Here is a 26,882-nt window from a genome sequence, read left to right as displayed (position 1 = left end):
AGTAGAATAATTATTTTTAATTGAAAAGTTCTTTTTAGAAAAAGAATTGAGCCATAACCATAGTCCATACTGGTGAGATATATTAAATTTGTTTGTATAGATAAATAAATCTTGTATGATTCATTACTTTTTGAAACTGTGCGATTCATTACTAAATTATAATATTTTGTCTTATTTTAATATTATTAATATATATTACGAGGTATATAAGATGAAATTAAAACTCGAAGCTAGCTAGTCAAACCGATAACAATGACTGGTTTAAAATTTAAACATAAGATTTAGATTTCATTGTTCGTTCAAAATCAATTAATAAATGATGATCAATTTCAGTTGGGAAATAACTTAATGATGATAGAAACCGAAAATTCTCCAAAGTTGTCGAGATAAATAAAACAGTCATTCTTGTACTAAGATATTATTACAATTTTAAAAAATATAAATTTTATTTTTTATATATAAAGAAAAAATTGTTTTTTTTTATCTTACATGTTTATCGCTTTACGATTTTAGTCTCCTATGTTATCAAATTTCTATCTTGCTATCTTTGTTCTTTTTTTTTGTTGTTGCAATTTTGATCATTTTTCCAACATGACGTTGATGTAACACGAATGTATCGCTATACTACATTGATGTGAGTGGTGTCACAATACACAACCACCCAAATGACAACTTAATGTTGCTAACATGCTTTCTATTTTTGAGTGCATTTAAATTAAATCATTTGAAATAAAATTCAAATTTCAAACACTACAAGTTTTGGTTAATTTTAAGGGAAAAATGATTTTTTGGTTTTGTATGCTTACTTTTTTTCAATTTTGATCATCGATATTGTCAACTTTCAGTTTTAGTTTGTTATCTTTTTATTTATTTATTTAATTTTTTTTTTTTGGCAATTTTAACCCTTTTCTGACGTGATGTAACGCTAACGTGTGTAATCTCACATCAGTAATCCAAATGAAAATTGATTAAAATTGTTTTAAGAAAAAACTAAGATACTGAAGTAAAATTTGATAACCTAGAGAATCAAAATCGCAAAGTGACAATTACATGACAAAAACATGCAGTTTTTCTTAAATTTAATTAAGAGGATTTCAATTTAATAATAGACACACAGAAATTCTATTACAACTAATGTAGGTTGACAATTGAAATTTATAATTCAAACTATTCAGTAAGTTAAATTTCTACTTTCAAATCAAATTCTTCTACAAAGTGTAATGTATTTTAAAAAATTATTATATAAAAATCGAATATCGTACATGTACTATATGACCTTCGTCTCTCCATCTAAAAAAGGCGCACATTCACTTCCAATTATTTAATCATCTACATCTCCAAAAGTTACTCTTGCAAAAATATCTTGTACGTACACATTTTGAGATGATCAGATTCGTTTAATTTTGTGAAATTATATTTGGGATATAGCAAATTTATGAAGATCTTTTGAGCTTTTAAAATATTTAAATAAAAAAAGATTTTAAAAAACAAATAAGTCTAACACAAAAAACTGAAGTTGATCCAATCCACACCAAAAAAATAAACTTATTCGTTTGTTATAAAGAGTTTACAAGCAACACCTCGTCAGTGATTCATGACCCATAGTACAAAGCTAGATTTTCGATAATTTTAATATTAATTGCAAAAGAACAAATCTAAATTGATTACTAAAACCCAACAAATCTTGGGCAAATGAGTTCTTAATTTATTTCAAATACTTTTGATAGAAACACCAATATATTCAACCATCAACAAGAAAGTCTTTTGATACAAGCTCGTGCGAACATTTGATTTCCAGTAATAAAGCACCATTCGGACCAAGCTCGTGCTAACATTTGATAGCCCACGGTGTAGACATAAATCCGAACTCACAAGGAATACAACTAACCTCCTTAATTTGTTGATATTGCCAACCATGAGTTCAAAATTCTAGTGAAAACAGTGTAATGTCTTTTATTTGTAGAGATAAAACATATAACCTGAAAATTATTCATGAGATTCATTAAAAATATATGATACGGATACCATAACTCGACCAATGATAGTTCGCGCTGGGTCCAGCCGAATAAAGATGTAGAACTCAAGGCCAACCAATCTATAATTCTTGTAAAAATAAGAAGCCAAGAATTTCTAGTCATGAAGCGAATGACCTATACCGGGACTATGCCCCGGAGCCGTGGGTCGAAAATTTTCGACGAACTCAACGGAAGAACCTCCATTATCTCCAACCATTCTGTTTCTCAGGGATTTAACATTATGTCTTGGCTTTGAACATGACTTCTTGCACTTCAAATGTCTTCCATTAACACTAATGATCATTTCTTGACTCAAAATGATGAGAAGAAGTGAAACTGATAAAAATGCCAAAGTCGGGCTTGCGTTTTTAGCCATTAGAAACAGAGATTTTAATATAACAGTTCCGGAATGTAGTAGAAAAGGAAGAGGAAATGTGGGAAGTTGAAGCAGAGGAAAGCTTTGGATTTATTTGAGTATTTGACTCAGACAGTTGCTAGAGCTGGGGCAGTAGATATATAAGGAATTAAAAAGTATGCATTGTTAAGCAATGAGAATATAGGGAATTCCACACGATTTATCAATGAAAAATAAAAAATTGTTTGCGGATTCATTTTTTAAAATTTGACTCGAACGCAAAAAGCATCATTTCTCTTTACTCAAAGATATATTTAATTGGTGTTTGGTCATCAAAATTCTCAAGTGCATGCTTCGTATGTGCCGGGCACCTTTTGTTTTGGTTTGACAGGTTATAAAGGGAAGAACGAGCAGTGATAAATACAAGACATCGTTTCTGTCTGTACTTGTTCATCCATCCATTGCAGACAATTGGGATTGGGATTTGATCTTTGAGGGACTGTTTATCCCTATGTTGAGGCTGGCGCATCAAATTTTAAAAGCGTGTATTGAACGTTCGCGTTTTTTTTAACGATTTTTCCTCACATTTTGAAATATTGAGTGTCGTTTTGTTTTATTTTTTTCTTTGTTTTTTTGTAGATTTATTTTAATTTGTGTACTAAAGGTTTATTATAGTTACAAGAAAAGTGTCAAATAAAAAATATTCGGTGAGTTTTTTGGTTTCGAACTAAAAAATGATCAAAATAAAAAAATTCCAAGTTATTATATGAAAATCAAATATCGACAAGTTACAGACTAAAACAAAAAACAAGTCAATTTACGAGACTAAAATTCACAATTTTTCTTTCAATTTTGGACTTGATGTCTAGCACATTTAAGTATGAAATTAGAGATCGAATAACATTTTGAAAGGAATAAATCCATTAGAATATATACTTTTCCAACAAGCTAGATAAAATTTAAGTACACAAAATGTTACTAGATAAAATTTAGTTCCAACGAACAAATTAATCTTTAGAGAAAAATTGTAATTTAGGAAAAAATTAAACATTTCAAGATTATTATCTTCAAAGTTTGATGAATTATAATTATTCAAAATATCATGTCGGTCTCTGTAGTTTGAGGCACTGTGGATACCGTCAGACAAAACATGGTGGACTTAGTCATCGAGTCGGTGAGAGATATCTCTACATCTTTTATTATTTTTAAGGAAAACTGTATTTTTTTTTTATTTAGCTTATTTGTAATTTTGACTTTTTATGTAATTCAATTTAGTTTTAGACATGCATTTTTCGACTTTTGGAATGTGCGTTGATGTAATGTTGACGTGTGTAATGTCAAAACTAAATTTTCTCAAAATACCAAAAAGTGTACATAGTAATAAATCATGAACTAAATTTATCGAAAAAAATATCAAAACATTAAACATTAAATAACTATTTTTCCAATGTTACTAATTGTTAAATAAATATTGAACTAAATGTATCGAAAAAAATATCAAAATATTAAACATTAAATCACTATTTTTCCAATGTAACTAATTGTTAAAGTAACCATAAGGTTGCTAATTAAACTTAAAATTTATGAGAATCTTCACGTCAAACAAGACCTTTAGACCGGGACGTGACATATAGTCCATGTCATAAATTTTGCAAAATTATATTACGTGAAAATGTACATATTTTTCATTTTTAATTTTATTATTCGATAATTTAATATTTCAGCAACTTATATTTTCAATTTCAATCCTCATCATCCTGAAAATCGGTGATGTGTAATGTTCGGCGCTGCATCAACAATTTCAAGTTACACATGATCATTTTTTGGTGTCACACCCGTACTTTGATGAGAATGACTAAAATTGAAAAATTCCATAGATGATAACCTAAATGTCTTGAGGTGATTAATTATTAAATAATACATGCACCAGCATTTTAACACACGTTGTGAGTTAAAAATACGAGATATAATATAAATTTATATTTTAATTCATATTTTCATTTTGAAAACATAAAGTAAGTAAAAAAAATATATATGTGAGAAAGTTGAAATAAAATAAAACAATAAATGATATGTGAGTTATTTTAAATAATTTAAAATAATTATTAATTTTTACTCCTTTAAAATAGGAAAAGAAGTTTATAAGTAAGAGTTGGTCTTGCGGGTTTATATTCGTGAGACGGGTCAACTATATCCATATATACTATAAAAAAATAATTTTGACATAAAAAACATAATAAAAAAATAATAATTTAATACATTTTCATAAGTTGAGACATGTTAGAGATCCGTATCACATAATTCACCAGCGAAACGGCCTAAGTGTCTCACAATAATTTTTGTGTAAAAAGAATATGGGTGTTTTGGGTAATGCAAAAAATATTTCTCCATCGACACCAAAATTTATTCACTTAACAAATAGTAATAGATATTGTATTAAAAAATAACATTAAATTAAAATATAATTCTCTCATGCATAAATTCAGATTATTCTATGATATGACTGAAGTATTTCTCCTCTTATGATGTTATTAAATGTTAGTCCTTAGATCATCAATATATATGTCAACTTCTATAAAAATGTGAGAAATCTACATAATCTAATAATATTGGAATAAGAGAAAAACAATATTAATATATTATAGACTAAACTAAAAAATTCATTCATCTAAAAAAAAGTACATTCTTGATAGTTTGGCATATAACACGTAGTATTAATTTTAAAAAAAAACCAACACGTAATATTAATTAAAACATTAAAAGTTGCTTATTTAATAAGTGGGTATCCACATAGGTGTTTCGGTATTTTTCATGCATCCATTGTAGAGTTTGAACATGTAATATGGAAAGATAACTAAGTGATAAAAAAAACCAAATTAAAACTCATCCGGCTATCGCGATTTGTAAGTCACTGTGTTATTCAAAAAATTATTCAATATATATTGAACGATAGTGACTATGAGTTCCTACATCATAAAGAAAACAAATCAAACAATGTCAAGCCCCATAAATTTAGTCGCATTGACATTTGTTAGAAAAATAATATATTTATTTCAATAAAAAATACCATATAAACTTATTTTAATACATTTATAATTTACCAATTACTATTATATCCCATCCATTTTTTTTTCAGAATTTAAAAACTCACAAGTTAATCAAATATGTTTAATTTAGTTGGATCATTGTTTTCATTAAAAAAATAAATATTATCCAAACAACATTTACAAATTATGACAAAATAATCTCTAATATTTTCAACATAGTTGTTAGTGATTTTTTTTTTTTATAAAAATCAATTGTGCATATAGAAAATAATTATTTCCAAAAACCTATGGTACAAGCACTTTATCCTCAATCTTGGACATTGTACGCCCATGGTTTTTCTAATGTGTCATTACTCATATCATTATCATATTCATGGAAGTGGTTTTTTTCGACTTATCCAACACTCGAACTCAAGAACTTCAGACTTAAATGCTTAGGTTCCTACAATGTAAGTACCAATTGAGCGGAAAGCCCATGAGGACACGAGCTAGACTCTAGGTACTTAAGCTTGGAGTTCATGTGTTTGAGTGTTGAGGAAGACGAATGAAATGATTTTCAAAGATCATATAATGCTATATGTGATGACACGCGAGAAAACCACGAGGACACGAGGTCTAAGATTGAAGATAGTTTGTGTTCGTTATAAGCACTTACACAATACATATACAATTATACTAGTATATAGGGAATAATTATAAGTTGAGATAAATAAACCTGATACTATTAATCCCTACAAAGGTCTTTGAATCCCATATGATTCAATTATAAATTATTAGCCCATATATATAACAAATTCTCTTATAAAGTAGATGAATGTCCTTATTTTTCCTCGATCTTTTCACTTACAAAAATAGTCATATAGACAGATAAAACACTGAGAATGGATTTATTAATTAACATGATAATAATTTATCAATGACAGTCATATCAAATATCCTAAATATCCTAACCAAATTTCGTTTTGGTGGGGAAGATCGGGACAGAGGGGGTGGCATTCGATGGAAGAACTGGACTAAGTTGAGTAGGAGTTAGACTGAATGAGGTTTGGGCTTCCGGAAATTACATAATATAACATCACTGTCTTAGCAAAACAGAGTTGGAATCTAGTATCTAATACAGTTTACTGTCGGAAATTACATAATACTTGTTAAGAGAGACTGCTTCAATAAGACAAGTTTCACCTTCTCCTACTCTTATTTTGCAGTGTAATTTCTCCCGATATGTTTTAATATTATTCTTTTTTGTATTTGAAAAAAACATGTATAACCTAACAAAAAATTGATATTTAATATGTTTATTATTAAATAATTGTCCGAGATCGTCGTATCGTCTCATTAAATGTAAAACTCAATTGACATGCCCGCATTCAATTTTTTTGAATCAATGTGGTGTTTGAATTGATGAATTTGGATTTGTCGGAACTAATTTAAAGAATAAATGTGAATTGAAGCGCGAAAATATAATTGACCAACCTAAACGATTTTAAATTTTTCATTTTGATTTTGAATCAAATAGATACAAAATATTTGAGATGTGAAATTTTTCATTTTAATTTTGAATCAAATGGATATAAAAGATTTGACGTGTGAATTCATGAACGCAACTCAAAGAATGTAAACGAAATATGGTTAATTGCACTTTCTCCCCTTGACTATATTAGTATTTCTAATGTAGCCCCCAGTTAATCACATTCCAAAATTTTTATATAAATAAAATGAAAATGTGTGTTTTAAGTGGAATAATAATTCAAGCCAAGTACTCATTCATGTATTCGTGTGCACACTATCCATTCACTCACGTGATTATTTATGCGAATATATTTTTCAATTTAATTAATTTATTAAAAAATTTTGTTAATTAGTTATTATTAAGATTAAAATAATATAAATAGCCGTTAATAATTTTTCGGTCAACATCTTACCGGTGTCGTACGAGATTATTTGTTTTATAAACATACAAAACGATAGTGATTACGGGTTAGTAGATGCTACCCATATGGATAGTGTCTTCATCCACTCAACAATGAACAATGACAAGTATGTTGAGTGATGAATCACAGTTATTCATTAATACATGATGGTTTAATAAATGATCATAATTTATACACTCAACACGTGACACACGTGTCATGTGTTAAGTAAATCAGAAAATTACTCATGTGATAGCATGAAGAAAACCGCGATTAAATTTTATGTGTAAATTATAAAGCATGTATATATATATGAGTGTGTATTTATATGGGAATAAAAGTAGTTATTGAAAGAAAAACAAAATCAATCAGGTAACCACGCCTATTTCCTACTCAATACCCCATCCCACGTCGGTCATTATACGCCGCGGATTTCCTGCCTCAGAGTCGTCGCCGTGCCGTCGAGTCACCGTCGTTTTATTCACCTTACACGGAATCCATCCATCGAATAATCTGGAGAAGGCAAATTTCCTGTGATTTTCTTTTTTGTTTATTGACTTCTACTTCGTTTCGCACGCCGGTGAGCCCTCGGCGATCAGAGCGTATCACCTGTTTTGTGTTAATTTTCTTATACTTTTTTCTTTTCACTTCTTAATCGCTAACTTATGTAGAGCAAGAAGTGGCTGCAGCGATAGCTTGCATCCCGTAGCCATCAATTTGTGTTGAATGATTGACTTATTTATATCATGAAATTGCTCTGTTAAGTCGTGAAATATGAGAAAACTTCTTGAACATTATGCGTTTAAATTTTTAACTATTTTTTTATGTACCTAAACTTCTCGACAAATCTACAAGTGTAAATCATAAGATTGCTAAATCCAAACTTGAATCATAGCCATTAATGTACTCGATATAGTGAATTTTAAATTTGGCTATGTACAGGGCTAGTTTCTCCATCTCTATTTCACTTAAGATTGTCTAATTTTCATGTGGATTGAATAAATAATTCACTCTAGAGCTGTCAAGGGGTATAGTCGGAAACTGAAAACCGTTGCAAATACTAAATTAGTAATATCTATACGTGACCTGAGGAGTGGAGCGTGTTCCAAGATCTCCCAAATTTTAAGAGATACATAAAACTATATGCACACTAAGGAATGTAGACCTGCCTTTAGTTGAACGAATTTAGTGACTCAATCATGAACTGTCGACTTTCAAGATCCACAAGACTCTCTTTCAAGTTGTGACTACTTCTATGGATTGCTGATAGAGACAGTTTAGGTCCCCATTGTTTCGAGTTGAGACTACTTACATGGGTCGCTAATAAAAGCAATTTAGCTCCACTCTTGACAATTCTATATTTCTATTCTTGGATTGATTTATTGCATAACATTTTTTTAAATATTTCAGGGTACAGGTCATGGGCTGATAATTAATGCTCAACAATTTTCTGTCATACGTAGTGGACTTAGATCTATAATCGTATGCTGTATACTAGTATCTTTAGGTGCTATGAAGAATCTTTAGTTTGTTTCCTACCTATGGAATGACCTTATATGCTCCTTGATTAGCCATAGTATTAGACTGATGTTAGATGTTAAGCATATTTGGATGTATGCATCTTTTCTGCAATGTCCGTTGCCTCGTTACTTCACTTTTTGCTTTGAAAAACTAGGTAGCTTTTTTTTATTAATTAATTTCTTAGAAAATAGTGCAAAGGGTGCGAGGGGAGTAATTAAAATCTGAATAAAACCCCGAATGATACTTTTCCTAGTTTAACAATCCAATTGCAAATGCATTTTGGTCTTAGAAGTATAAAATTTGGCACAAACTCCTTCCAATTATATGTAAGCAAATGGATTCTAGAATGACTTTTGCATTAGTTTGACGGTGCATAAAATGGCATCCCTTCATTGGTTGGTTTTAACACTCATTTATTGTTCTCCTTGCTCTTATAAATGTGGACAAATTTGAGTGAACGAACTTTGATTATGCTTATATTCATTAGCACTTAGTTGATTGTTTCAGAACAGTTAGATTATTTTAAATAATTTTTTATGCAATGAAGAGACATGAAATTTATTCAGCAATCATCAGTTAATATTTTCTTTAGGGATTCTCGCAATGCACCGTGTTGGCAGTGCAGGGAACGCATCTACTTCAGTTCGTACACGCAAAGAAAAGAGGTTTTCATATGTGTTAAATGATGTAGATGGTTCAAAGGTGATTCTTTTTGTTTTAAAATTGCTTGCTATCTCACTTTGGTAATTTATAGGTGTCTGGCTTGTGCATTTTTATGTTTAACCACTTTTTCTTTGATTTGTGCTTGTGATGTGAATTAGACAACATCAAATATATCATAAAACCCGACTCGCCTTTAAATCTTGTCGTACGATACATATTCACCGAGGGATAAACTTTGGTTGAACATAGTTACATTTGATGTGCTGGTAGAAGTCCTTGCCATCTCTTTATTATGCAAGAAAATGTCCTCATCATCTCTGGCATTTTATTATTGGGAATATGAAATACTTTTGGACTTGATAATATCTGTAAGGCTGGAGAGATGAATTCTTCATTATTTGCAGCATTGTGCTGGAATAAACTGCCTGGCAGTACTGAATTCAACTGGACCAGATGGGTGTGATAATCTTTTTACTGGCAGTCGTGATGGTACATTAAAGAGATGGACATTGGTTGAAAGTGGTGCTACATGCTCTGCTACATTTGAGTCCCACGTCGACTGGGTAAGTCATTCTCATCTTTGGGTCACTCTAATGCCTATGGTGTATCTGTATGAGGTTTTGAAGGTTTGAATTGTCCACCGAGCACTAATTACCGACTGAACTAATAGTGGCTTTAATCATGGATGTCATCACTAGTGCTTCTACTCAACATAAATCAGTAGTTCTAGGGCTTGATGGTCTTTTTAGATAGTGAATCCAGCAGGCATATCGATATTTTTTCAGAATAGGATTTTCCATCTTTTGAATTTTATGGCTAATATGGACGATGTGCTCTTATATTTTCATGTGTTGATTGGGCAGGTCAACGATACAGTTTTGACAGGTGGTAACACCTTAGTTTCTTGCTCCTCAGATGCCACTGTTAAGGTTTGATTCTCTGTTGCATTTATGTCTTGTCATATATTAAACTTTGATCGTACATTGTTTTTTCAAAACTCTTTATATTTTCATCAAATATCAGGTATGGAATGGCTTTTCTGATGGAACATGTGTCAAGACGTTACGGCAGCATTCTGACTATGTTACTTGCCTTGCTACACCAGAAAAAAATGTACTATTTTCTGCCAGATTTTTGTTAAGTACAATGAGGCATGATCTATGGGTGCCTTCTATCAGTTTACAATCTTTACTTTCATGCATTACAGAGTAATGTTGTTGCGTCTGGTGGCCTTGGTGGGGAGGTTTTCATATGGGATCTTGAAGCTGCACTTGCTCCTACCTCTAAATCAGCTGATGCGACTGATGATGATTGTTCAACTAGTCTTAATGGTTTGGGTTCCTCCTTGCCAAATACAACAATTCGGCCCATCAGCTCAAGCAATAATATTTCTGTGCATGCCAGTCAAAGTCAAGGATATGTTCCAGTTGCTGCGAAAGGCCATAAAGAGTCTGTTTATGCATTGGCAACAAATGACAGGGGAACACTGCTTGTTTCTGGTGGAACTGAAAAGGTTTCATGGCTTGTTTTTTCGTTGATAAACTCATTGTGTTTTACTGATACTGAACAAGTGCTATTTTCCCCTTTCCAGTCCATATTTATCATAAGATGACATCACATCTTGGACCTGTTTCAGTTTTATATGATGAATTTTATAGGTAGTTCGTGTTTGGGACCCAAGAACTGGTTCGAAAACCATGAAGCTCAGGGGGCACACTGATAATATCAGGGCCCTACTGTTGGATTCTACAGGCAGGTTCGTTGAATAGGTCCATTAAGCTCATTTACGACTTGCAAGGACCTTGATATTGGAAATCATATTTATCACAACAGTTTGTAGACAAAATTTATCGAAGTTTAGCTTGGAAGTGCGTGGATGCTTAGGTGCAGCCAATATCAGCTAGAAAATAATCATTTTTATACGGTTAATTAGTCTTGAAATTGTTTATTATTGTTAATCTTTCAGGTGATGCAACTATACATCAATTTGATTTCCAAGATATCTGTATTTTTGGGAGCAATTTTAATTTCACATCTAAGCAGTCATGATTGTCTGCAGATTTTTTTTAGCCTCTCGTTCTTCTTGACTGAAATCAAAGGTGATAGAAAAATTAAACTGTATGTTCCACAGGTTTTATCTTCTAAGTTCTGACTAAGATGAACCATCATCCTTTGGTTCTTGAGCCATTTTGTTTCAGTTAGAATTTTCTGCTGCGGCAAATTGTATCTACATTTTGTATTCTTGCATGCTTATATATAAATAAAATTAATCAGTATTTAATAATGATATCATCTTACAATATGCAGATATTGCTTATCTGGGTCCTCTGATTCTATGATTAGGTATGCATCTTGTTTTGCAAATCATAATCACCTCAGAAAGCATCAATAATGTCTCAATGTAGCATATATCTATGTTGTGCCGCCCTTGACGTTTGGCTGCTGGTCATGGTAAAATTTTATTTTATCGCTTCATTATGATTGAACTCCATTGGCGGTAGTTCTGGGAAAATCTTTTTTTAGATTGGGGTGAACTCGCTGCGGAGTCAATAAGGAGTTCTTGCAAAGATTTTTAGTAGATCGTTATGAAATAAACATTTTTATTCAGAACCTGTAAATTTTCAGCCAGCTACGTGGCTGTATCCAATTTTATGTCTATATTGAAACTTCTTAGCTAGTGAGATTTTGATTGCAGCATCAAGATTTCCTTGTATTAAAATTTCTATGTAATAATAGATCTTTTAGCTATTCTATTTATAGGACTTTTGTTTCATGGTCCTGTATGTTTCAAATGGTTCCTGATTTTTTTTTCTTACATACTCATTGTATTCTGGATTCTTGTTTCTCTCTGCATATCATGGCAGCGGAATTCTAGCAATTTAATGGATAAAATCTTACCATGTTCATAATTTTTCTTTATTTTATTCATACTAGGTTATGGGATCTTGGTCAGCAGCGGTGTGTTCATTCCTATGCTGTGCACACAGACTCTATCTGGGCGCTTGCTAGCACTCCAACATTTAGTCATGTCTATAGTGGTGGGAGAGATCTTTCCGTGAGTGCATATATTCAATTCTAGTGATACCGAGATTTTCATCCGCTTTTACATTTTCTTCTTTTGCTCTCCTTCTGACAGGTTTCAGTTTGCTCTTTTAGTTGTATTTCACAGATTTGGCTACAAGAGAAAGTGTGTTACTTTGTACAAAAGAACATCCTATATCGCAATTGGCATTGCATGAGGATGGTATATGGGTTGCTACCACTGATTCTACTTTACATAAATGGCCAGCTGAAGTGCACAATCCAATGAAAGTATTTCAAAGAGGAGGTTCATTTTTAGCAGGGAACTTGTCATTTTCAAGGGCAAGGATTTCAGTGGAAGGGTCTACACCTGTGAGTTGGTTTCTTCACCACCACTACCCCCACCCCCTCTAATGTTCCAGCAGAGAGTTTAGAACTTTAACTGCGCAAGTTGGTGGAAGGGTCCATACCCTTGAGTTAGTTTCTCCTGGTCTATACCCTTGAGTTAGTTACCACTGCTTGTAGTTTTCTGACATGAGAAAATCAAATTATTGAGTACTTTTCTAGCTTAGGACTTGTGCCACCATGACCGCTTTTAGCCAAAATTTAAGTGTTGCTGGTGTATCTTCCCTCATGATTCCTGGACTGAAATAATAGAGCTTGAAAGTTCGTTGACTAAGCACAGAATGAGAGATTTGGCTTGTAAGGAAATTTTGCCTGATGAAGAATCTACAAATGATTGATTTCTTGTTACATTCTTTTCACTTTTTATTACCATCGGCTTATTTGCTTATGTTCCATTAAGATTTGTGGAGTATTCATACTCTGTTGAATTTTAATTCTGCAAACTGGAATTAATTGGTGCTTGCAATAGATATTCTCTAAGTGCTCTAGCTGACTGAGGAAACTTCATGTCCTTGANTTTTTTTTTTTTTTTTTTTTTTTTTTGGTGGTGTCTCTTTCCTGTCTGGCTTTGAATATTCTAAAGTTTGTTCTAGATTGATGGTTTGTGTTCGTCTTAAACTGGCATTTTGGCACCTCTAGGTTATTTAAATTGAGTAGAATAATTTCCAAATTAAGCTACTGACTTTTAATTGATGGTTTAGGTTCCTGTATATAGAGAACCATCTTTTACTATTCATGGTACCTCTGCAATAGTGCAACATGAGATTTTAAACAATAGAAGACATGTCCTGACTAAGGTAACTTGACATTTGATTTCCATGAACTTGTGACTTTATTAATCTACTTTTTTAAACTAGTTGAGTTCTGTCTTTTCAAGGACATGTCTGGTACAGTGAAATTATGGGAAGTTACAAAAGGTGTTGTTATAAAAAACTATGGAGAGGTTAGTGATACTCTTTTTTTACTTCATACTCTTGCATTTTTCAGATTGTCTTTTTAGAGCGTTCTGTTAACATATCCTCCTGTAGCTTTAACCCTCACCAGTCTCTTCTGTGCCATTTTTTCTTCTGACAATTTCTGACTATTCACTTTTTATCATTAGGTTTCATTTGAGAAGAAGAAAGAAGAGTTGTTTGAGATGGTATAGAATATAGATCAATTTTCTGTGTTATTTACGTCTGAAATTTCCATCCACGCCATGTGACTTTATTTTTCTTGTTCAGGTCAGTATTCCTGCATGGTTCACGGTGGATACAAAGCTTGGGAGCTTGTCGATACATTTGGACACCCCACAATGCTTTTCTGCTGAGATGTACTCTGCTGATCTCGAAATTAAAGGGAAGCCGGAGGATGACAAGGTATTTTCTTAAACAGAATTTACTCCCCCTGTAAAGTTCCTATCTTTTACATATTCATCTTCACCTTATAATCTGTAGATAGTACTTGCATTGTTTAGAAGAAAGATTTAAGACAGCAATTGTACATGAGAATATAGGAAACTACAAAAAATTTAAAACCGAAGAATTTGGCAGATAATTCCTAGGCATCCTGAAACTAGCAATGAAGAGATAAGTCCTTAGGAGACAAAACCGAATTCAAACTATGAACTTTGTACTGAAAATGAACCAAACCACAACAGATTAAATATCTTCCAGCTGTGATGGATTTTTTTTATGTTTTTTTAAAAAAATTTAGAATAGTTATTTTCAAAACAACTTTGTTGTGGCCTGTTGATACTAGGTTGACTATGGCTTTTGATTCAGTTGATGCACCATTAATTCCATTGCATGCATCATTCAGTTCCATAAATTATTCCTTTTTTTTATTTGTGTTGAAATTCAAAATTGATGTGTAATTAGAGGACCATGTAGTTTGTCATTTTTTAAAATATGTCTTCGTTATTCCAATTCAAATGTATATGAACTATTTGAATAAATAGGTTAATTTGGCAAGGGAAACCCTTAAAGGCCTCTTGGTTCATTGGTTAAATGAAAGAAGGCACAGATTGGGATCACAAACGGCAGTTAATGGAGAAATTCCACCTGTAAAGGAGATTTCTGCAAGGACATTAGCCTTATCTCGACTTGAAGGGGATGTTAATGCTGAAAGTGATTTTATGGTTTATCTACCATTTGAATTTTCTGGCTCTTGCCCTCCTTCCATTGTCACTGAAGGCTCTGTAGGTGGCCCATGGAGAAAGAAATTTACTAGCTTGGATGGGACGGAAGATGAGAGAGACTTACCATGGTGGGTTATTGATTGTGTGCTGAATAATCGCCTGCCTCCAAGAGAAAATACCAAGTAATCTTCAAGGCAACCTTCTTCCAATTATGAATGGTGGTTTGCTGCATTTTAAAGTGCCTTGCCAGTAGAGATTTGGTTCTTTTAAAAAAATTATTCAGGCAAGGTGTCACTGCAAGTTTGTTAAAAAGCATGGAGAACTTTTTGACACCTTGCTTTTGCATATAAGATTCTCCTGATTGTTGCACGTCTAGTTCATTCCTATGGAACCCAATAAACTTTGGAAAGACATTTTTGCTTTTTGAAAAAATAAACTAATGATTTAATTATTTCCTTAATTATTTCCTTTTTGTTTCTGGATATATTGTGGTGATTTACATATTATTTATGCTCTGGATCTAATAATTATGCAGATTCTTTGGAAAAAATGTCCATTAGATGTCTCTTTCACAGTTTCTTTACAACAATAAAATTCGGTGTTTGTAAATCATGATAAATTTTCATTTTGATCTTTTTTTTCTTTTTGTCAAGCCCCCCTGCTTGGAGTTTTATTGAATCTATTGTCTCATCCCTGGGGTATTTCAAGTTATTGATTATAAGATGTTATAACTTTAAGTTTTCTATGCATGCCTGATTTGACTTATTTATCTTTCTTGAACCTATATCATTGTGTGTTGTAATTTGTAATTTGGTATGCATTCGTACCACATCACTCCCTCGTCCTCTTTTTTTCAAATTCTGTTTTGCAGTTATCATTTTGTCTTTGCTGCAGGTGTAGCTTCTACCTGCACCCATGTGAAGGCTCTACGGCACAAATCCTTACACAAGGAAAGCTTAGTGCTCCTCGCATTTTACGAGTACATAAGGTAAGAGTTTTCAGTGGGTAGCTTATGTCTTGCTTATAAAACTGGCCTAAAAATGTTGTAGCTTGTTAATTTGGATATGGATATATAGTCGTCACTGCTATTTTTTCTTTTGTATTATGATCTAAAACTTACACTGTCAAGGATTCTACTAAAAATATAAGCATGTATATCAACAGTATGGCAATTGAAATATCACCGTTCATATAAGTTTTGAGATTTCTATAATCAAGAAAGCCACTAAAATTCAATTGGATTATATCGCCAAACATGAATCCCTCATTTGTACTTTACAGTATAGTTTTGCCTTGTCGAAGCTCAATATTTTTATTCCATTAGATTATCAAGACTGCCAAAAGTGTAAATGCTTTCAAAATATTGTAAAGTAGTGCTATAACAAAGTGAAGTATTGATTAGACGTGGAGAAGCTTTTACTTCCTCGAAATGAGCTAAATTACAAATCTTGTTTGGTGCTTCAAGAGGTTACTTCTTTATGTGATATTCTGCAGTGTGGTCTATTTTAATGAATGATACCGTCTTTTTAAAATTTTAGCAAAGCTCACTAGTGAATGGTTGCTCTAATTTATTTTCTAGGTTGTCAACTATGTCATAGAAAAGATGGTCCTTGATAAGCCGGTAGATAGCATAAATTTGGATGGATCATTTGCCCCTGGGTTGAAACCTTGGCCAAAACTCAAGCCTTCTATAGAGATCACGTGCAATAATCAGGCAAGTTTATGAAATCTGTTGAGCTCTAATTTCAATACCGAACAATCAAATATACCCTTTGTTTTTTTTTCATTGTGGTTTGTTTCTTCTTAATGGGAGGAAGCATCCCTAGAATAAATTAAAATAAAATGAGGTATACGGAATGTTTTTGTAAATGTTGTTCAACAACGATTCGTTTGTTTCTTTTTTTCTACTGGCCTCCAGTGGACCTGTATTAGCTTCCGAGAAGCTTCATAACTGCTTGTGACACACTGTCAAACAACAGAAACTGATAATATTCATGGTCCATGTACATGTAAGGAGGTTATGTGATATTGATTTATTGTATCGATCTTATTTCTCTTTTCCTTTTGATTTGTTTCTTTGCTTCATCACAGAGCCTCATAATGCGTTTCTATTTTGTTCAATATTTTTTCCTTTATCATCCATCCCTTTTTGAGTTCTAGATAGAGAGTCGCATCTTTCTCATTTGAGTGAAGTGTGGTGGTTCATCAGGTACTACATCCAGAAATGAGCTTAGCCACTGTTCGTACATATATATGGAAGAAACCTGAAGATCTTATTCTTAACTACAAAGTGGTGCAGGGGAAGGTGAGGGATGACATATTGAAGGTGCTACTTTCTTTCTATGCATTTTGGTTCATGTTATGGGCCTTGCTACCTTTCCAAGTTTTCATTTAGTTATTTTGAAATTTATTTTTCTGGTATTTCAACTTTTTTTATTGGAGTCGTACAAATTTGAATCAAAAATTGAATAGGCTAAGAACTCGACCAAAATTACAAAGCATTGTTGCTGATGTTAACTTTTGGCGTAATTACCAGCTCCAAAATCTTATTGAAAAACAGGTTACTGTTCCTCTTTTAGCGCCTTATCTATTACTTGCCCTGTGCAGGGTTAGTGAAAGTAATCTGCCATTGTGAAGCTAATCCATGTAAAATTCTTGAAATTCTGCATCTTCCGGGTGAGCTACGCCTTTGGATGACTATTTAATTATATGTGGAATTAGGATTTGGGTGATTGAAACCATCACAAAACAAGTCGACTTGCTAGTGTCTGAGGAGAGAACTTGCATTCTGGGGGGACTTTAATAGAGTGGCTAATCACAGAGTATTCCCCAAGGATTGTGATTAAAATAAAGACTCTGCGAAGGGTTCTGAAAGAAATAATAGTAGATATTTCCACCTCAGACTTCAAGCCTTTTGTTTCTGGATAATTTTATTGTTATTTGAAACCCAATTTTGTAATTAATTAGCTTCTTTAGTTGGTTCTCAATCAGAATATCAGATGAAGGCTGCTACTATTTATTGATATAACATGAATGTTGGGTAAATGAATCTGTTTGCCGCAATTTTCTTGCAAGATCACGGCATCCCATTAAGGTTGGATGCGTCTCGTACTCTTTGCTTTTATGCCTCTCATACAAGATTTTGTATATTTCGAAGCTCACAAGCTGAATCTTGGGCCTGTCCGAAATGGACTACATTTATTTGTAGATAAAATGTGTGTGATATTGATGGAAACCGAACAACTCTCAGAAGCTGAACTCCGGCCCAAAAATAATTATAATACCACGCAAAATCTCTTTACATCTCATATTTTTGATACATTATACAACACTTAAACCATGCCTTCAAACATCAACATAGAAATACTAATTAGTTGATACCTACGGTACCAAATTTTCTGAACTCAAGCCAATGCAAGATGATGAAACAGGGACCAACCAGAAGAATGCTGATTTTCCTAGATATAAAATGCTCCACGCTTGTGCGTTGTTCACACTTTAGAGCGATTCTTGGCTGCATTTCGTCTTGCGCAGCATCCCACAAAGTAGACCATCGACTGAAGTAATACAAAATATATGAAGCAAGAAAAATTCATTATATTTGCCACATGTTACATAGCCAAATCTAAAAAGATTGGTCAACATAATAAATATAGATTGAGTAGCCCATCTTGACTATATTTTTTGGATCCGCCCATTTCACATAATCTGTGGGTGGGAGCACGCTTTCCTGCCCCAGCTGATTTGATCATAGGATGTAAAATGCATGCACGCACACACATACATATAATACAAACTACTTTTCTATCTTCTAAAGCAACTTGTTATCATTTTATAACGTCACAATCAGAAATTTTGGATTGTCTCTTTTACGCGACCAGCTTTGAACTTATGCCACGAAAATGTTGAAGGATAGAGCTTTACCAAAACAACAAACAGGATTACATTGAAGATTGCAACCACTCTCCATTCAGTTTTCATGTACTGCGCGACTCCAGCCCTGGATAGTTCATAAAGATGCAAAAAAATACACATCGTCTCGTTAGAATTTCTTACGAACAAAATGTGGAACAATACCCAGGTAAGTTTCATTTACTTGCAGGAGTCGCAATTGTAGCACTTGATATTCTTGGAGTTTTTGTAAAGTTTACAGTCCTTGATTGAACTGATTGGATGGAAGCTCAAGTCGTAGAATGAGGCGTTCACCACAGGATAACCACATCTAAGAACGACGGATGTTAAGAGAAAGTCAAGTGTCAGCTTTAAAATAAATAAAAGAATAGCGGCAAATACTCAGATGGGGGACAGCAGCATCCAGCTTCAATGGGGCTTAACTTTGCCGATTTGAACTGCTTGAGCGTCTGCAGCAAACAGCTCAAAGACTTGATACCATTGAAGAGTAAAGAGATGATGAAGAGACATCAGATTTACACAAGAGAGAGAGAGACCTTGTATTTCTTTGATAGGTCGTTGCAGTCATTGGACTTGACAAGACAACTCTTCAGGTGCTCCCAGTTGTGGGAATTGTTGAGCTGAAAATGTAGGAAAAAATGGAAACGATGCTGAATTTTCATGTTGTGAAATCTGCTCGATCTTTGTTTCTGATTTTTAAAATTTCTGAGATAGAGAAATGAACGGATGCTCACTTGTTTAAGAAACCAGGAACTGTAATCTTGAAGTTGATATTCTTTATAACTGATAGACCAAGAGATTACTTTCTCAGACAAAACCAAGATTGGATCAAGACAAATAGCAAAAGGACACCCAAAAATGCACCCAAACACATTTACATGCAAGGCAGTGACATTTCTAGCTCGGCTTTCTAATTTCACGAGGACCCTTAGGACTTTGAAAGAAATGTGTTTATTTCATGTATTTGCTCAATAGCTCCCACTGAGTTTCTTCTGTTCCTTTCTTTTTCCAAGCATTTGTTTAAAGTCCCTGTAACTTCTATGAATGGTCAAGCCCTTATTTTTATATATTTAAATACAACTACAGATTTCACATATGCTTAAACCCCAATGACTAAAATTTTGGATCAAAATCTTTGTCCAGTCGTGCTCTTTAATGAGGCATATATATGTCTGAGCTATGTCATTAGCAGAATGGACAAAGTGCACAATCCATGGAATGCGCAGGCAAGTGTTAGAATGAGCACAAAACTATGGCACCTTGAGTGAATTGTCGTACCTAAGTCCAGCTACAGTATGACCAGATCCATTATTTGTTACTATAAACCTATGAAAAAATAGACAGCAAAGAAGAAGTCATAAAACAGGTATATCTATCGTAAAAATTATGAGGTTAACACAGAAGGAAATATGTAATGAATACATGGTGAAGTAAATAGTAGGGGATGCGGCAAATTGATTTTATTCCACATAAATGATAAACATGAATTCCTACAAACATAAGCAAACAAATAGTATTGTTTTTGTTGTTGTTTAACAGAACACCAAAACTCAGTGCGAATCAAATTCAGGATCTTAATTTGGGCTAGCCATCTCTCATGCTATAGGAAAAATCATATCAGGGCCACTCTATATAAAAACCAATAAACTTTCAGTCTGTAATCGGTATTGATTCAACATGGAAGCATCCAATTACAATTATCTACAAAAAACTTAAGGGTGTGTTTGGAAAAGAATTGAAATCAAGGGATTTTAAATTCATGATTAGCTTGGTTTGGATTGAAAAATTTTAATTTGAAAAGAGAATTTATAATTTAGAGTTCCAATGACCCTTATTAAACAGGATTTGGAATCTATCATAGTGAGTAGAAAGAAAGTATAAAATGCCAAGTGGGATTCGAAATTCAGATTCATTTATATCCAAATATATACAAAGGATTTGAATCATGGATTTGAAATATTTTCCATCCAAATGCAATATATCACGTTTGGATACTCCCGAACAACATAAATATCAATTCCCCGCCTTCCATTTTTAACTTACTCATGAATCAATTACAAATTTCGTATTCTCAAAAAATTGAATCATTTAAATTTATCTATCATATAAGCCTCTCAATCCAAATGCAACATTAATATATTGTATCTCTTATCCGTCGCAACTACATCACAAAAACTTTCGTCAAATTATTTCAAATCCATGTCTAAATCTATCGTGTTTGTTTGGATATTTTTAAAATTCCATGAAGTTCAAGTTCTTCCACTATTTCATGCAATTGTAACGAGCGTGGCAGAAGATTTCAAACCCTCCCAAGATAAAGCGAGTACGTGTAAGCTCAAAAAAAGTCCACATTACAAGTACTTACGCCAACACTGTGAAGACCAAAATCGCCAACAAAATGATGCAAAGCAAGATGAGATACTGCAAGTAAAAAGGTTAAAGAAAAACCAAACAAAAGTACATTGAGATATAATTGGTTCATGATAAAAGTTCATGATGCTAAGGATACAATCCACAAGAAGATTGAGTTTTTCTTCAAGGCTCCCAAAAATCCAATTATTGAACTGTATTAACATCAAATAAAAAACAGAAATCATTTTTCATAACCTTAATGAAGATGATAGGAAAATTCCTTATCCACTTCGAGAAATAGCACAAAACACTATGATAATGGAAGCTTACACGACCAAGATTACAGCACCAAGGATTATAACAGGGAGCGTAAGAGATCTCTTGCAGCTGTCATGATGAGTGCTCATCCACACACCAAAACCTATGACTGCCACGGCTAATAACTACATACGAATGACAAAGCCAATCTTCTATTACCATTTGGATACTTGACATTTTAATGATGATAACGTCAGCAAGAAATATCTCAATCAACTGGCATCTCACAATTTACACTAAAAAACATAAAACAAACCTATTTACATGCAATTAATTCGTAAACAACAGGAAATAACAAAAAATTCGAAAGCCCAGAAGAAAAGGTCTTTCCATAGAAAGGATGACACCCCTTTCCAATAATAAAGAACAATAAGCAATGCGAAACAAGATTCTAACATAGTTCTTTACCATAGTCAGAAAGTTTATCCATTTGATTATAAAAGTGCTTGTTCCCATCCCTGAGCTCATGGATGCCTTTTCCCCTTCCTCTCCCACCTTTTTCTTTCAAGAAATAAAAACAAGCACGACACTCACAAATACACGATGAAAGCTTCAACAACTAAACAAAATGCGTTAATGAGAATTCATGGCAACAAATAAAGATGAAATGTTGCAGATTGCAAGGAAGAAAAAATGGTTCGAGACAAGCAAAAGGGAGGGGGAAAAGGGAATTTCTTTCGTGTTTTGCTTTCTTGAAATGGAGTGGCAATTCAGGGAAGGGTAGTTTCGGAAAATAAAAAACATGTTCACATGGTTTCTGTTCAAAAAACGAGCTTTTGGAACAGAACAAGACGAGACAAGTGTGGGTGAAGATAGGGGAATGTAGTGATATACCAGTTTAGGATTTGAGCAACGTTACGCGTCAATGTACGCCCCAAGAAAGATGGCATAGCTACTATGAAATTTGAATAGGAGTTGGCACGGGTCTGGTTTTTTCGGGTTTTTAGATTGGATTTTTCGGGTTTTTAATGTTTTATTATTTTTATTATATCTTAATCTTATTCAGATTCAAATTTGCTTACACTAAAACATACAATGCATTTGCTAATCAGTCCATAAACATGTTTAATATCAAATCTAACTATATAATAATATTATTATTATTGGCGGAAAGAGGACAAAGATTGTTGTGTGTAAGAAAAAAGAGTCGGTGTTGGCTTAGAATTTATGACCAAAAGGGGTAACTCGTAACTGGATACGCTCCTCACTAAGTACTTTACTGTCACCACTCCCACATTTATGTAAGAATACCCATTTCCATTTTGTCAGATTTTTCTCTTCTTTTTTTCATCTTTGTTTTTTCCCCCCAAACGTGATGCCATCTATGAGCTGTCCACTGTCGCGTTGACCGTTGACTCCATTTCAAAATGTGTAAAAAAAGTTTAATTTTCTTGGGGTATTTGATTATAATTAATCAAACAAAAAATATGTGCAACTCGTGTAATTAAATATGTTATACGTATATATCTTTTGAGTCATATGATTTATGTTATAACAATATTGGTGTGTGATTTTATAATTTTTTTCCTTTTACTATTCAAAATAGTGAGATTTTTTCTTGTTATATATAAAGATATTATTATGCATTAAATGAAAAAAAATGATATTAGCTCATCTGCATGAATATGATTAGTGGTTAAGATGGATGATTAATTTACTCATTATATATATAATGACGATGCTACAAATATTTATCTTTCATATTTCAATATTATTTGATGACGATTTAAGTATAAAAATTCGACGACACCGTAGGGGATAAATAATCCAAATGTAGCATAGAATAATCCATATAATACTACAAACATTGAAAATTTTTGGAGTGAATTAAGGATCATAATTAGTACATTTGATTTAAGCAGTCCCCAAAAAAAATATTAGTTCTACAGGGAAATATAAAAACCGAACCGAGTTAAATTGGAAAAAGAAAAAAGTTCAAAACTAGAGAAAAATCAAATCCAACTTAGGCTAACACAATTAGATAAATCTCACAGAATTTTAATATCTTCACCAAAATTTCTTCCCATTAAGCATTAATCCCCACAAGAAACTCCAATTCTTGCTTCTTTTTTCTCCCATCATTCAACAGATTCCTGAGAAACACAAGCAGAAAAATTCATTCAATATATGTTTTTTTTTTCTGGAAAAAACACATTGATAATTTGTATACATAACCTGTGAATTCTTGCTGCATTGGACATTAATATCTTCATAATGAAAGCTTCCCCGTTTCTCAACAGAAGAACCTTGACCGTATTTATCAGATTTTCTGGACCCGATGTGCGGCTTCCGAAGCCCTAAAAACCCTCTCCATCTGGTGGGATTCTTCGGCGGCCTCGCCGAGAAATCGCCATCTTCTTCCTCATTCTGCAGCTCATCCCTCAGCGTAGTCGTCTTCGAAAACTGGCTACTGTTACCGCTGCATCCCTCCTTGTATGGCAGAATCCTGCCCTTGGAGAAGAGTTCATCGGCGCTCATCATGGAGTAATTGCTGACGGAGAAGGCGAAATCTGAGGAAACGGGCGCATCCCTGTACGGATCCCTGGCGTGGGATTGAGAATGGGAGTGGGAGGGCTCCACGAAGTCGATGGAGAAAGAGATTCTAGGGCTCATGGGAGGAGCTCCGAGGGATTTGTTCTCTGAATTTTGGTTGTACATTTTCTAAACATGCCATACAACAGTCGCACCAACTGGCAACATAAGGAGGGAAATTTCTGTACCAATTTTTTTTTTTTAATCTTTATGGTTTATCTCTCTTGCACTTACATATATTTTTTTTATATATTAAATTTTTATATTTTGAAAAACATATAGACATGATAAATATATGGTAAATATATATAAAATGACTCGGTCACACCCATAAATATTTATGAAAAAAGCATATATTAAACTTTGGAGTAGGTTTCTTGTGAGACGGTCTCACACAAGTTTTTGCTTAAACTTTGATATTTTGAAAAACATAATTAAGATGGTTATTTTATGGTGTTGATTCGTGATATTGCATTGTTATAGTGAAGATATATAAATTCACCCATCTAGATGAATAAATAGTTGCGGGAAATAGATAAACCAATAGTTTATGAAATATTACTTAATTTATAGAATCTTAAAATACAAAAAAAGAAGAAAATTTTGGTATATGGTGAAATGCTTACTCTGTTTTATAAAATATATTATGATTATTTGGAATTCAGAAGGGCCCTCTCACTCTACTACTGTCTCTTTGCAGCAGGATGTGTTTGTATTTATATCTGTGGAGGAAGACCCTTTTATGTACTTTTTTTAAAAAGGATTTGGAAGTATTCAGTTTTTTTTAGATATCTTTTTTATTATTATTATTATTATAATGAATTAAAACATGCACCAAGTCTGAAAGCAAGCTCGTGAGCTTCTGCACCACGATAAATAAATCATTCAACAAGTTTCCTGGTAAATTTCTTGTGAATCTGAGGTATATTTGGTAGATTTTTGTATTCCATCCATGTAAAGTAGAGATATAAATAAATGTTTTAAAGAAAGGAAGATGCTTTTCTTATCTTTGAACGAGTTTCTTTGACACAGATATATATATATATATATGTGTATGTATATCTTAGTGATGTGGATAGCATTGATGTCTGTTGACTACATGGATATCTTTGTTAAAAGATGTGATGGTTTTTGTCATTATATGTCACTTTGGCATTCAGCGAACTGATCACCAAATCTTGGATAGGATCCGGTCTTTTGTGGGCTTGACTTGGCTGGTGGGAATCAAGACAATTACTTACTTCACTACCTCCACTTTATTTTTCTTTTTTTATTTTTAACAAAGACTAATATTTAGTGGTTATAAAATTAGAGATGTAAATAAATCAAATTGTTCGTGAGTTACTCAAAATTCGATTCGATAAAAAACAAGTTCGAGATGGTTCATTAAGCTTATCGATATGAACGCAAGCTCGATTTCGAGCTCGACAATTTTATCGAGCTGCACTAGAGCTTCAGAAAATTCGACTCTCGAGCTCAAGCTCGACTAGTTTCTATCGAAATTTGAATGTAAGTGAAATGATTGAAGAACTATAAAATGAGAAGTTTATCCCCTTGAATTTCCATACTTTAGTTGATCTTTGAACTAAGAATGCTCAACGAGCTCGAAAATGATCTTGTTTAACAATATCGAAAACGAGCCTGCTTAACGAGTTGAGTTCAAGTTAGACTCATTAAACATGACAAAATATCTATTAACGAGTCGAGCTAGAGCTATTCGCGAGCTTATTAGTTTTAAAATAAACCGAGCTCGAGCTTCGTGATAAAAGATCAAATCGAGTTCAAGCCTATATATACCTTAAATGATACGAGCTTGAGCCTCATACGATTCGAGTCGTTTATATCCCTATATATATAAAATGCAATTGGTTTTCGAGAATGAGAGTTGTTTTATAAATAATATCGGTCATCATTTTAGGGAAATTTAATTAAAACTTTGGATCCTCACACATAGAGTGAATAAGTATGATGATACGAAAAAAAACTCACATAATCTAATTATATTAGAGATATAAGGTGAAGATCACTAATATGCAAGTGTGACGTCGTAGTATTTGCCGACAAATTAAGACTTGGTGATATGTTCAACTACGTGCCATCAATTATGATTCAATATTAAACATGCAAAAGTGAGCCCAATGACAAAAAGTACGTAGCAGCATCACAAAAGATCAAATCACACTTAAAACTCACAATTTTATGTATTCTTGTTGAGAACTACGATTTTTTTTTTTTTTTACCTCAAACAGCATCAAGAGACGTGTAAATAAGTCAGTAAAATTGGTTTGTGTCTATATATATATGTTTGTGTCCAAATTTGAGGCATAAATCTTAAAATTATCCTCCAGTTTTGTCCAAATTCTCAGTTATTCAATTTTATCCTTTAAATAAATTGTAAAAGTCAATTAAAAGGTAATGTACACACTAATATTTACACCAACACCTCTTTGCAATTTGCATACATAATTTTTTGGCTGTTAAATAATTTTTTTTTAAAAAAAATTTCGAGAGATCATTTTATATTGGTGGAAAATTCGTCTTAGTATAGCAATAAACTATTTTGAGTGACTCAAATAATTTCATCCAAAAAAAGCTCCTGATTTTACTCGACTTGTCCGAATAAAACATCGTAGACAACAACAATGTGAGCTTATTAAAAAAAAAAATTTGTATTTATAATATTTCTTGACCGGAAACATATTACATGTTATC

General features: G+C 32.8%; 3 protein-coding genes across 7 annotated transcripts; 1 reads left to right on the top strand and 2 right to left on the bottom strand.

The window, feature by feature from the left end:
- The first annotated feature begins 7,672 nt into the window (after positions 1-7,672).
- LOC140959994 (uncharacterized) lies at positions 7,673-18,614 on the top strand. Of its 4 annotated transcripts, none has more exons than XM_073418089.1 (19): positions 7,673-7,907; positions 9,441-9,550; positions 9,916-10,074; positions 10,375-10,440; positions 10,535-10,624; positions 10,719-11,024; positions 11,170-11,267; positions 11,819-11,854; positions 12,446-12,566; positions 12,668-12,904; positions 13,639-13,734; positions 13,815-13,880; positions 14,040-14,078; positions 14,161-14,295; positions 14,877-15,238; positions 15,951-16,044; positions 16,636-16,770; positions 17,266-17,382; positions 17,664-18,614. In XM_073418089.1, exons 2-19 carry the CDS (start codon positions 9,452-9,454, stop codon positions 17,667-17,669), a joined length of 2,262 nt encoding a protein of 753 aa, XP_073274190.1. In that variant the 5' UTR covers positions 7,673-7,907; positions 9,441-9,451; the 3' UTR covers positions 17,670-18,614. The 4 variants fall into 4 exon arrangements, with proteins under 4 accessions (XP_073274190.1, XP_073274189.1, XP_073274191.1 ...); XM_073418088.1 differs by having other exon boundaries at positions 7,673-7,929; XM_073418087.1 differs by lacking the exon at positions 7,673-7,907 and adding an exon at positions 8,418-8,834.
- LOC140959995 (tetraspanin-10-like) lies at positions 18,298-22,485 on the bottom strand. 2 transcript variants are annotated; one of them, XM_073418092.1, is made up of 11 exons: positions 22,047-22,481; positions 21,651-21,763; positions 21,478-21,532; positions 21,334-21,389; positions 20,247-20,294; positions 19,703-19,751; positions 19,505-19,588; positions 19,350-19,417; positions 19,153-19,278; positions 18,981-19,056; positions 18,298-18,613 (listed from the first exon to the last, which is right to left on the bottom strand). In XM_073418092.1, the coding sequence occupies exons 1-11, from the start codon at positions 22,104-22,106 to the stop codon at positions 18,548-18,550; spliced, it is 801 nt and encodes a 266-aa protein (XP_073274193.1). In that variant the 5' UTR covers positions 22,107-22,481; the 3' UTR covers positions 18,298-18,547. The 2 variants fall into 2 exon arrangements, with proteins under 2 accessions (XP_073274193.1, XP_073274192.1); XM_073418091.1 differs by lacking the exon at positions 18,298-18,613 and having other exon boundaries at positions 18,637-19,056; positions 22,047-22,485.
- A 969-nt stretch (positions 22,486-23,454) lies between these two features.
- Positions 23,455-24,418, bottom strand: LOC140960440 (uncharacterized). The gene is made up of 2 exons (XM_073418706.1): positions 23,814-24,418; positions 23,455-23,731 (listed from the first exon to the last, which is right to left on the bottom strand). The coding sequence occupies exons 1-2, from the start codon at positions 24,294-24,296 to the stop codon at positions 23,717-23,719; spliced, it is 498 nt and encodes a 165-aa protein (XP_073274807.1). The 5' UTR covers positions 24,297-24,418; the 3' UTR covers positions 23,455-23,716.
- Between the last annotated feature and the right edge of the window lie 2,464 nt (positions 24,419-26,882).

Source organism: Primulina huaijiensis, chromosome 15 (genome assembly GCF_012295235.1).
Source record: "Primulina huaijiensis isolate GDHJ02 chromosome 15, ASM1229523v2, whole genome shotgun sequence".
Classification (NCBI taxonomy): domain Eukaryota; kingdom Viridiplantae; phylum Streptophyta; class Magnoliopsida; order Lamiales; family Gesneriaceae; genus Primulina; species Primulina huaijiensis.
The sequence above is the reverse complement of the archived record's forward strand: the minus strand, read 5'-3'. Positions and strand labels throughout refer to the sequence as shown.

Coding starts and splice junctions, on each gene's coding strand:
- LOC140959995 (XM_073418091.1), bottom strand. CDS start 22,106: ATGAGCTCAGGGATGGGAACAAGCACTTTTATAATCAAATGGATAAAC. Junction 21,390..21,477: donor ACTCAATCTTCTTGTGGATT/GTATCCTTAGCA, acceptor TTTTACTTGCAG/TATCTCATCTTGCTTTGCAT. Junction 19,279..19,349: donor TGCTGCTGTCCCCCATCTGA/GTATTTGCCGCT, acceptor CGTCGTTCTTAG/ATGTGGTTATCCTGTGGTGA.
- LOC140959994 (XM_073418089.1), top strand. CDS start 9,452: ATGCACCGTGTTGGCAGTGCAGGGAACGCATCTACTTCAGTTCGTACA. Junction 10,625..10,718: donor TTGCTACACCAGAAAAAAAT/GTACTATTTTCT, acceptor CATGCATTACAG/AGTAATGTTGTTGCGTCTGG. Junction 11,025..11,169: donor TTTCTGGTGGAACTGAAAAG/GTTTCATGGCTT, acceptor TGAATTTTATAG/GTAGTTCGTGTTTGGGACCC.
- LOC140960440 (XM_073418706.1), bottom strand. CDS start 24,296: ATGTACAACCAAAATTCAGAGAACAAATCCCTCGGAGCTCCTCCCATG.